This window comes from Pelmatolapia mariae, linkage group LG6 (genome assembly GCF_036321145.2).
Source record: "Pelmatolapia mariae isolate MD_Pm_ZW linkage group LG6, Pm_UMD_F_2, whole genome shotgun sequence".
Lineage (NCBI taxonomy): Eukaryota > Metazoa > Chordata > Actinopteri > Cichliformes > Cichlidae > Pelmatolapia > Pelmatolapia mariae.
In genome coordinates this window covers 34,591,727-34,603,769 of record NC_086232.1, presented here as the reverse complement: position 1 = coordinate 34,603,769, position 12,043 = coordinate 34,591,727, and the positions used below count along the sequence as shown (strand labels likewise).

At 38.4% G+C, this 12,043-nt stretch overlaps 1 protein-coding gene across 1 annotated transcript; it reads left to right on the top strand.

The window, feature by feature from the left end:
• The first annotated feature begins 4,554 nt into the window (after positions 1 to 4,554).
• On the top strand, positions 4,555 to 11,270 carry LOC134629787 (somatostatin-like receptor F_48D10.1). The gene is made up of 5 exons (XM_063477303.1): positions 4,555 to 5,127; positions 6,994 to 7,134; positions 7,260 to 7,532; positions 9,536 to 9,682; positions 10,930 to 11,270. Exons 1-5 carry the CDS (start codon positions 4,555 to 4,557, stop codon positions 11,128 to 11,130), a joined length of 1,335 nt encoding a protein of 444 aa, XP_063333373.1. The 3' UTR covers positions 11,131 to 11,270.
• Positions 11,271 to 12,043: the final 773 nt, after the last annotated feature.

Below are 12,043 nucleotides of genomic sequence, written 5' to 3'. Positions count from 1 at the left end.
ACAAAACCGAACCAGAAATTCTTCAGACTTCATGTAACCGGTTAAAGATAGGCTGGTTAGCTCCCAGAGGTATCACTGACTGCACACACCAAGTTTCACCACGATCAGACCAAAATTCACTGAATGAGCCGCAAAAGAAGACCACAAAAACACACAGCGGCGCAAATGCGCTAAGACAGAAATTGGCTTACCGTCCCGATTTCCTCCGTTATTTTTGCCGGTAGCCGGTAGCCATGTGATTGCTGGTAGTTACCATGCCTACCTAGCTGCATCAGAGCCATTTTTCGTCAACAACCTCCATTTTTGACCCACCTACAGACACGTGACTGGACAGACGCCACATGCAGTAAATTTGGGCCCACGTGGGTTTTGGCATTACAATGTCTGATTGGTTGAAGTGACGTGAACGTGGCATCGTTACTTTGAATCTATTGGCTAAAACGATTAAAAAGAGGTGTCAATCATGCAAATTGACCAAAAGACACCAAAGTTACAGCCCCTCGGAATTTAAAGGGCCAGAGGCCAATGAAGCGCTCTATGCGCACGGCATTAAAGGGCCATTACCATGTAAATGTGTGGTTAATTCTTCCAAAATATTTTTTTTTAAAACCATTTTTAGGCCTTTTAATAAAATTTATTACTTTCTGCTCTTTAATACCTAAAAAAATAAACTGGCATGGTGTCCAATTGTGTGCCAGAATTGGACATTTTTGTACAACGCCTGGATATTCATATATTGACAGGGCTGTAGTTTTTCACTGTTTCACTTTAGAAACATAAATCTTTGCACAGATGATGCTTATATGTTGGTTACTGGATTTCTGGAACCAAATGTGATCTGAGGCATTTTTTTAAAAGGGTTATATGCTAAAAATTACAAAAAAAAATTAGGCGAGAATAAAATCTACTTACTTTTTCTCTGTTCCAGTCTCAGTAACTTTGACACAGTAATATCTGCTTTAATATTTACACCTCTGATTAAATTTCCCAAGTGTTAGCTTTATTTTGATACCAAGATTGTAAGGACAGAGTTTGTAATTGCAGAGAAATAATCAATTTAATTTGGGCATTACATTTTCGAGCAGGAAGCTCAGAAACCCCCTTGGGGCTTAAGAGGTTAATACTGTCTGATGTACCATTGAGTAGTTTTCATTTTTCATTTCGTTTTCACTGTGTAACAATAGTCTAAAGCAGTCTCTAATGTGCATTTACTTGTATGCTTATAGAGCTTTCAGGTACTTCTAGGTTCATGCTGAGTGTGAAATGTTCAGGAAATTGTGAGAAAGAGAACATCTCCAATTTTCTGAAATCTCTAAATTCTGATTTCATTCATTATTTTTTAAAATCACACTTATACCCTAGAAGCTTTCTGAGGGATACCAAGATTTTCCTTGTGGGCAATCTACTGCTTCACTTTCAGTGTGTTTTTAAATTGCACTCAGCACTATGTCGTGCTGACATCTAAAAGATTAATAATAATTAATTATAATAATAATTAATATTCAACACAACGTTTTGAAGTCAAAAGCTTATCATCGAACACGTTACTCAGACATCTCCTCCATGCCTGCTTCATGCCCTGGGGAACAGGGCTATGGCTCCCTACACCCTCTAGCAGATCGTTACATGGAGAAACCTTTAATACAAGCGCGCTCATCCACCCAGGTGTTCACTGGAGTTCACTGTTCATAGACACAAACCACACCTTTCTTGGCTGCTACCTCAAAGCACATTGTGCGCTGTCGGTCCTGTGTGCTGCACAACAACACTCAATATTTAGTATTTACTGTTATTTACACTTAGCTAGATTAATGCGATGGTGTTGTGCTTATTATGCTGCTCTCTTTTTTCCTTGTTTTCGCTTTTTTTTCTCTCAACAGGTGATCCGGGAGGTCTTTTTTTTTTTTAAGTGTCCTTTCTCACTGTCCCTCTTCCCCTCTGTTTTTCTTTTCCTTCCTCTGTTTTCCCTTTCCTATCCCCTAGCCATGTCTGTCCCGTTTGCAACAACTGAAAATAAAATAAAATAAAATAAAATAAAATAAATAATAACAACAAAGGTAAATCAAATGGACCAATACCGCAAGGTCATGATGATCCACTTGTTAAAGTAAATCCGTTGGGTATCTTTGTTGGCGTTCAGTCAACAATTCTGACGGCTAAAGAACCAAACGGGACAGGCAAAAAAGAAAACAAAACAAAAAGACATGTTACTTAAAATCTTGCATAAAATGTGTACCCTTTGACCTCTCTGTATGTTAGAAGAAGAGAAGGCAAAAACAAATGCAGTCAGTGGATAGGTTTTTGGTCTCTTTGTGGTGCAATCATCCTTAAAAGGACTACAGAGAGCAGAGACTCTTTATATTTGACATGTGATTAATACAACAGACTTCATTTATTTATTTTTACAAGAAACTTAAGAGGTGTGTGCTAATTGGAAGCATCATATTTGGTGTGAGGTGTGGATAGCTGGAAGATTCTGCAACACTGACTGAAACCACCCAGAAAGGCACCGATACCCATTTACAGAGCATCAATAACACTGGGGACTATAAGAAAATACCCACTGTGGTCTGTGAACCCTGCTGTCATCTGCAGACAAGTATCTGCTGTTTCTCCACAGCTGAATCTGAGGGGAAACCTCAGAGCATGTTTCTTTTCTCAGGTTTAGAGATTGTTAAACTTATACTCAAACTTTCATCATGAATAGATATAATTGTTTTGGTTTTTTTGTTTCATTGCATGAACATTACATCTGTAATTTTGTTGTGTTGTGTAATTGAGTGATTTTGAAACGGAACATTTTTTTTAACCATCTCTGTGGTACATTTCTCATAATGAGGACTGCGGTGAGCTGAATGTGGTTCAGCTGCCGTCTAACAGATGGTCATTGTCAAACAGGCTGCTATAAGTGTGTACCCCTCAGTTTGATTTGACATTTGGCTGTTGACAATGTTGGACCAACAAAATTAAACAAAACTTTTCATCACTCATTTTATGCCCAAAAGACCAGGATAGTGTTCTAGACTGAAATAATGACAGCAAAAGCTGTTCCAAAGATAAAGTGCAGTTCACTAGTTCCTATTTGTGTGTTGATTCATAATAAATGAATAAACAAGGATCTAAATTAATACCAATGAAGAGTAACTTAATGACAACAGTCTTCCACACTGTGCAGGAGGATCATACATGTTGAACTGTGGTGTAAGAAGTACTTTCATCCATTTTAGCAACTAAACAAACGACCTGCATTTACCATCCTCAACTCAAAATATTATATTATATTAGATACTTAGACTTAGAGACTTAGAGTTTTTTATTGTCATTGTGCAGTTTCTTGCACAGCGAAATTGGGTAGCTGGACCACAAAGGTGCAGAGGTAAGAAGAGAAAACAATATACAACAAGGGGAAAACAAATAAATAAATAAAATAAAAATAAAAAGCATATATGTATACATATATGTGAGTGTGAGTATTATATTATATTATATTATATTATATTACACACACACACACACACACACACACACACACACACACACACACACACACACACACACACACACACACACTCTGTCTCTCTCTCTCTCTTTCTTTATAAATCCTAGCAAGGAAGCAGCAGAGCTGTGTGGGCAGAAAGTTGAAGAAAAAGGAGCTGCTTGCCAGTACATTCTGCTCAGCACCTCAGACAGCGAACAGCGAAGAGAGCTAGAAAACAACTTTCAATCAATACTGGACAAATACTCGGGAATCGGAAAACAAACGTGACTTTGTTCGGGGGACTGATTATTTGAATCTGATTACAGAAGGACTCTGACTTTTCCTCTTCTAGACATAGTAAGCCCGTTCTTCTCTTGATCTCTGCATAAATCTTTACTCTGCGCGATTTAAAAATGTTCTCCTCTAAACGCATCGAGCCTTTAAACAAAGGCTCAAGATATTCAACCTTAGCACACACATTCATTAATGACACATTCATAATTATAGAGCGTGTAGTCAAGAAGATGTGCCGTGCGTAAAAGCGGTGGCACCATTCCCAGCTTGACGCACAACACGCCGGATGACTTGTGAGTGGTTCCAAAGTCAGATCAAAAGAGACGTTAACAGTCAGATCTATTTAAAAAAAAAAAAGAAAAGAAGCAAAGATAGAGCTGACAAATACAGCACATCATCATCTGTGACTCAACTGCTTGCAGTCTAATTCCTCATACGACTACACTACTGTGAAGCTACGTGTATGATATGCTTGGATGTGGAATGGAAGCACACCTGCCTCACTGGAGTTCGCTCAGGGCGCACGGTGCGCACACAAAGCTTTAGAATTATCGGAGGAGTTTAATGTAGTGATTATTGGTCTTTCTTGTGCACGGACTGTTGATTGAGGCAAACTGGATTGTTGCTTTTTTATAGTTCAAAATCACCTTTTCATCGCTTTACTTCACATTTTAAAGCGTGGGGGCTGCTCCGGCTTCTGTCTCGAAAGCATGGGAAAAGAAGAAGGAGGAAAGAGTTTCTTCTAAATCACTGGAATCAAGCCACCATATGGACTGTGAACAATGGAGCAACAAGACCAAAACCTCTGGTATCCCTTTTCATCCGAGCTCAACTCCTCTACATCCTCACCTGTCCTCTTCTCTTATCCTCGCCTTTTCAACATCTCCTCCAACATTTCCACTCAGAGTGTCCCCTTTCAGGGCAGCAGCACTCTGATGACCGCAGTCATATCCCTCACAGTCTTCGTGGTGGGTCTGACCGGCAATACTTTGGCGATCTATGTGGTGCTGCGCTATGCCAAAATGAAAACAGTCACCAATATCTACATCCTGAACCTGGCTGTGGCTGATGAGCTGTACATCGTCGGGCTCCCCTTTCTTACCACACAGAATGTACTCTCCTATTGGCCCTTTGGCTCTTTCCTGTGCCGCGTGGTCATGACTGCAGACTCCATGAACCAGTTTACGTCTATCTTCTGTCTCACAGTAATGTCCATCGACCGTTACCTGGCTGTGGTTCATCCAATCCGCAGCACCAAGTGGAGACACCCCCGCATAGCGAAGGTAGTGAGCGCAGCTGTGTGGGCCGTTTCCTTTGTGGTGGTCCTGCCAGTGGTCATCTTCTCTGATGTGCAGGTATACAATTCAGTCCTGTGCCAGTGAAAACTTCAGATAGGACACCGAAGCATGGTAATATGACCGCTCCTAAAGCGAGAATTAAGCACTTATTTAATGGCCATATTGGTAGTTGTTACAGATTAATAACTACGTTCCTCTACAATCTTTGAACAAAGGTATTTTTTTAAAGAAGGAACAACTATAAACGACAAATGTTAACAGTAAAACAAAAACTGTAAATAATAATAATAGGAAAAAGAAATAATAATAGTTACAAAAAATCCAAGCTAAATGTCACAAGAGGGAAATCTCTGGAATAATTTGTGTTAAAAACACTGAACTTTCAGCACTGTTAATGGTACTATTTTTATTTTTTTTTTAAAGTGTGTTTGACCTTCACGACTGTTTGCTAAAGGAAAAAAACATTTGACTTAATATTATGTTCGACTGTTCTTTTGGAGACTTCTTGGCGTTCTAGCTCCCTCCCTGGTATTTCTGTATTTGTGTTAAGCTAAGCTAAAACATAATTCCTCATTCTGTGAAATATTCATTCACATAATGCAGTGCAATGCATTTCGCTTTAGCAATGATTCTAATTGCAGTATAACAAAACAAACAAAAAAAGAAGGAATTTGATGGAGGTACTCAAATCAAGTGGTTCCCAAATAGTGCGACCAGTGCACCATGAGACAAGTCCATCATATTTTTTCAAAACCATATGTTATGATTATGTAATATACAACTGCACTTCAAGTTGAATGAGTTGTTATATTATCATGTCAATCTTTTCTGTACACTCACTGAGAGGTAAATATAATATCCTAAAAATTCTTTGAAGAAACTTGTCTGTCGGTGCACCTTGCATGGATTACCAGATAATGAGAAGCATTACAGTCTAAGTATGCCCTGAAAGCATGGAGGTCAACAAATAAGAAAACTAATTCCTTTCCAGTATGGTCCAAACCACCACATAATATCTCAAATGTAAGATGTCTTACTGCTTCAGCTGAATCAGTGGTGTCAACAGCCTACATGTGTTATCTGCCATGAGAAGCTGGCTAATGCACATTTGGTTCCATGCAAGCTAAAGAGCCACGTGTCAACTTAACCTCCCTTCTGAGAGAATCTTTTCCTACTTCAAAATCATAAATCAATATTGACTGAAGGCACAAAGAACATTTGTTTATGGTCTGGTAAAGTATCCGGTGAGTCAAGACAGCCAAGTCAAATGCTAGTCAAGTGGTACCACCACACCGAAAGTGTGATGCTAGGTCTAAGTGCTGGAAACGGGCAGTCAAAAGTGCCTTCATTTGATGATACAATGGGAAATAAAACACTAACAAAATGCCAGCTGACATGGAAGCTGTTTATTCCACAGACATGAATACAAGTGTATTTGCAAAGATGCACTTGTGTAAAGTATATGAAAAAGAAAAGTGTTTCTGCAACAACAATTTAAATGAGCAGACATTATTAAGCTCAAAGACAGGCAAAGCTGAAATTGCTTGGTATGTGCAAAGGAGGGATAGTGGATATATCGGACAAAGGATGTTAAACAGGTAGCTGCCAGGCAGGAAGAAAAGAGGAAGACCACAGACAAGATTCATGGATATAGTGAAGGAGGACATGCAGAGGGTTGGCGTAACAGAAGAGGATGTGAGAGGAATAGGGTGAAATGTGGGCAGGTGATTTGCTGTAGTGACCCCTAAAGGAGGAGGAGGATGAACAAGAAGAAGTAGAAGATGAAGATGATGGTTGACATTTAAAATTAAGGGATGTGATGGAAAGCAGTGGATTAACTTCCAGATTTTGTTGTTGACTGTCTGACAGATTCCGATTCAATTCTGAATTTACTTTATTTGTTCAATATTCATTTTTCTTTAGGATACATTTAACTCCTGCAACATGATCTGGCCAGAGCCGAAGGATGTGTGGTCAACAGCCTTCATTCTCTACACTGCCACAGTGGGTTTCTTTGGACCACTGCTCATCATTTGCCTCTGTTACCTTCTTATTGTCATCAAGGTAGATATTTCATGAAGCTGATTAAAAAGCAAATTTTTAAATTGATATTCTTTTCTCAGTCAACAGAAAGGCACAATTTCCATCCTTGTCATTATAATTCAAATCTTTTTATTGTTATTTTGCAGGTGAAGTCCTCTGGGGCACGGGTTGGGTTCTCTAAACGCCGACGCTCAGAGCGCAAAGTGACCCGAATGGTGGTGGTGATTGTGGTGGTGTTTGTGCTCTGCTGGCTGCCGTTCTTCATCATCAATATGGTCAATCTGGTGGTCATCATCCCAGAGTCCAGTGCCACTGCTGGCATCTACTTCTTTGCTGTCATCTTGTCTTATGCCAACTCATGTGCCAATCCGTTTCTCTATGGTTTCCTATCAGACAACTTTAAACAGAGCTTCAGAAAAGTATGTTAAATTTCTTCTCGCCATAGCAGTGCTGTTAAAGCCCGCTAATTAGCATCTTACATCTTGTTTATCTGATCTCAACTCATTGTGTTTGTTAACTGTTGAACTGTTGTGAGCAGTGATTTTTTTGAAGGCAACATCAATTTCTACAAACTGCATCAGTTTGACCCACTGCTTCATCAGTGCTGTATAAGAATAGGAATATAATCATAGTTTAGGGCTCTATCTATTGCAGCTTCATTTTACTTTAAATTATGTTTTCATATCATTTTTCATCTACCAATCACAGCAGGTACCCGTTCAACACTGCTCAAAGCTGTGGTTACTAAAACATGTCCACACTTTTTAAAGAAAAAAGATGTTTGCCTTTAATTTAAATGTCATTAAATTCATAAAGAAATGTTTCTCCCACATTTTGTGAAAAACAATCATTTAAAAATCATTAATTTTTTATTAAAATAGTTTTTTCAGCAACCATCAGTCTGGAGCAAAGCTGGCATGTAATGTGGTATCCAGTTTAGATGTCCTGATAAATGTCTATCATCAGAAAAATATATATATCAAAGTTAAAGTCAAAATATCAAATAAATTAGAGTTCAGCAATAAATAAATCTACAATATGATTTTTTGTCATTTTTTGGATGCTGTCATATTGTCAATAAATTTCCCAAAGCTGATCCAAGTGCAGAGAAGAACATGCCAGAGTGATGACAGGAGAAAAAAAATCACTAACTAACTAAATTAAAAGACCAAAAACGCCAACCAGCAACACATAGAAATCCCTGGGAAGGGAGAAAAAACAACAACTTGAAAAGTGTGAAGCAAAATAGGCTGAATTTATACATGCTGGAGAAAGTGACGATAAGACAGAGGTGAACCGTATTAAGATCAAAACAATACTGAGCGTGTGAAAAGGAATAAAAGAGCTAACCTCCAAATTTAAAAAGGAAGTTATTCAGAAAATGTCAAGAAAACTAACAAAGCAGTGAAGAATAAACTCACACAGCTGGGTGAACACAGAAACACAAACGAAAAAGCAGAAAACGAGCAACTTGACAGACACATGCCTGTCAGCTATGATTATTATACACCCCTCCTCTAAAACCTTAAAGAAATTAAAGAATATACATGACTAATTTCACATAACTAGAATGAGTTTGATGGTTCAGACTACCAGCACAAAATAACAACATCATTAATAAAAGTATTGCTTTAATTTAGAAACAAAAATAAGAAAATAATTTGGTTTAATATCAGTGTTTTCACTTTGTTCTCATTCCTTTGGGCTTGGAAAAGGATAAAGGCTTAGTTTGACACTCCCTACTGAGTGTCTGTGTCTGGAGTTGGTATGGACACCTGTATGCACAAGAAGAGGTTTACTGTCCTGCTTTTTGTCTCTCTGTTTCCTAACAGTTGCTGCCACCGAGGAAATGTTGTTGTTGTTTTTCACTATTACCTTGCTTATTGCAATTCTCTTTCTCACTGCCTCGGAAGCCTAGGCTACAAATTATGTGACCATGTTCACCATGTGACCATGTTGTTAAAATGTTTTGTTGCAGGATTAGTTAAACTCTGTCTCCCACAGTTATTAAACAGTGAAGCCATGAAGCTATACTCAGTATTAATATTTTTTGAATACAGAAAACATGAAAAAATATGTTTTAGTGCAATATGTGTAAGTAAAAAAAAAAAAAAATCAGTGATATGGTTTCACTTTTTGGTTCATTTATGAGAGCCTGTACCATCCAGTGCTGCTATCTAGGATTGTTTTACCCCTATGGTTGAGACTCATCTTTAGCAGTATTATTGTTCTGGTTATAGAGTGCAACATTTTTATTTCAAGTGTATTACAATCCTTTTTTTCTAAAAAAACAAACCTGGTTCCAGAATACTGTTATTTTCTAGTCCATACACCTTCAACAGTATGTTATGTTGCAGAGAAGGCTGATGTGTACCAACCCTCTAAAGATAATAACAGCACTAATATTGTCATGACCCTTCAGGTGCTGTGTGTGAGGACCATGAGGTGCGTTGCCAATGGTGTAGATGATGGTGACCCCAGTGCCCCGCGCACTGAGAAAACCACAGCACAAGACTGCATCCTGCTGTCCCCGCGTAACCAGGTCTATCACGATCCCCAGAGCAGCCAGGTAACCTGTGTGTGTGCTCATGTGGAGCTGAGGTGATGGTATGTATTGCATAATGGGAATTAAAGGGATTTGGAAAAATAAAAAAGAACAGAGATTTAAATCAATTTAGTGCAGCACTAGATCAAAAGAAAGGCATGTGTTATTTTTGTTTCACTAATATTATAAGAACAGTGGAGATGTGTTTGGCTATAACCAGATCCCTCTAATTAAAATCAGAAATACAGAAACATACGCAAAAAAATTGCAACTCTCTGCATCATAAGTGCGTCACTTCTGTATTAATCAACAGGCAGGTGTGTGCATTTGTGTGTGAGAGCAACTAATTGAAGAAGGTTTGTGAATTAATGCTGCTGCAGAGACAATGATTAGAAAAAATCCTGAAAGTGCCAGCGAAAGTGATTAGGTTTAGAGGAGGGAAAGAGGAAAGAAAAAGCTCTGACTCAGTCTGTGCAGTGTGGCGCTTCATGGTGTCCATTTAGATAACTAGTACAAGAGCAGTGAGGTGCATTAGACGACAGAGTGGCTCTGATGAGGCTCTTCCAGTGCTTAATCAGCTTTTCAAGGTTATATAACCCCAACTTTCTCCAAAAGTCACAGAAATTATGGATGCGCTTTGTTTAGGTCCCTTTGATCCAAAAGAGGAGAAAACATGAGACTAATAGGTATGAAAGGAAAATACATGGAGACAAAACAAAGGGAGACGTGGAAAAGAAAACATAAGAAACAAAAGTAAACGGTTAAAACTGGAAAACAAAAGAAAAAATGTTATTTAAACTACACCAGGGACCAAATACATAACAGACTCCCTCTGACTGAAAGGCAGTGTTTATAGATTTTTATGCCTCATACAGATGATGATGATGATGAAAACAGCAGATCTAGTGTGTCACATAAATCAGTGATGACAATTGTGAAAAAATAAATCGCTTATAGTCTTTAAGCGTTTCTCGTGGCTCATAATGGGCCTCTGCACACATAAGCACAATCGGTCTGTGTTGCTTGACATATCTATATATTTTTAAGATTTTGACCATTTTACGAATAAAAAATATATTTAGTTTCAATAAGTAACAGTCTTGGAGATATTTCATTTGGTTGAGTAAATAAAACCCCACTTACAAAAACAAAAGATCAAACATCCACTGAGTGCATTCATGTCACGCCTCTTTTTTTTGTAATTTCTCTATTGTCTTCTCCTTTTTCATGTTCCCATCTTGCTCTTTCTTTTGTTCTTCTTCTCTCTGAAGATCTCACCTCACCCGCCGGGCTCACCAACGACTCACACTGCAGCAGACCTGCACCGCTCCACCCCTGCATGTAAGTTTCAGTCCACTTACCCAGGAACCGGACTGGCCACTACCACAGCAGCCTCGATGCTAAACTCTGTTGTAACTGCAGCTGAACCTCCCACAGTCACTGCCCTGACCACTAGCTCCTCCTCTGGTTAATTAGGGCCACATGAACAGTAGCAGACAAACTCACAGATGAACTGAGAAGGAAAAACATATTTTAAGACTACAGAGGAGGAAGCCGAAGTTGGATTAAGTGATCAAAGTGGCAAAATCGATGCTTTTCTGCCTTTTTGTCAACTATTTTATTACTACCACACACACTCATTCTACATCCATTATAGCACATTGGTGGAAAAAAAATCACAACATTTTTGTTTATCAAGACCAATTTTGTTCTTTTCAGCCGCCTGACATAAGTGCCTTTCCAGCTATAATCAACACAGCTCCTAAAATAAACATTTACACCTTACTCCTTTCATTTTATGTTGGTCATGTAACACTGAAGAATGTATTTACCTATCAGAACCAAAAAGCCTCTTGGGACTTATTTCATTCGGTGGATGTAATTTCCTGCAGGTAGCAAATATGAGGGGTTTATTTGGGCATTATAGGGTCCTCTCTACAACAGCTTTAATCAAACAGCGCAGTAATTCATCAAATTTTCTCATTTCCAACTGCTGCTTATTTCTGCTTTCTTACTTAAGTGGATAAATTGTGATGATTGAATCCGACATCTGTATTTGCTTTGCGTAAAAGTCTTTTGTGATTTCATTTGCGTACCATTGATAAGTTTAAAAGAAAAAGGAAACAAAACGAAAAACCGCTTGCTTGTCTTTTCTCAAAGTAAATGTGATGCTTTGGCAGCTCTATGCTTCTCTGTAAATATGTAGCCCCCCTTAAAGCTAAAACGCCTGACATTTTTGGACATATGCTTCTTGCATTTGTTTTTGTGTTCATGTGATGTGTGTGCACAGTAAAGACAAACTTTATTTGATGAACTGGCGATACAAGGTGTTTTGCAAAAATCACCAAAAAGAAAAATAGAAAATACACAAGAGAAAAAGAGAAA

Excerpts from the sequence above, each read along its gene's own strand:
- LOC134629787 (XM_063477303.1), top strand. The coding sequence starts at position 4,555 with ATGGAGCAACAAGACCAAAACCTCTGGTATCCCTTTTCATCCGAGCTC. Across the intron at positions 7,135-7,259 it reads ACCTTCTTATTGTCATCAAG|GTGAAGTCCTCTGGGGCACG; the intron begins GTAGATATTTCA and ends GTTATTTTGCAG. Across the intron at positions 7,533-9,535 it reads TTAAACAGAGCTTCAGAAAA|GTGCTGTGTGTGAGGACCAT; the intron begins GTATGTTAAATT and ends ATGACCCTTCAG.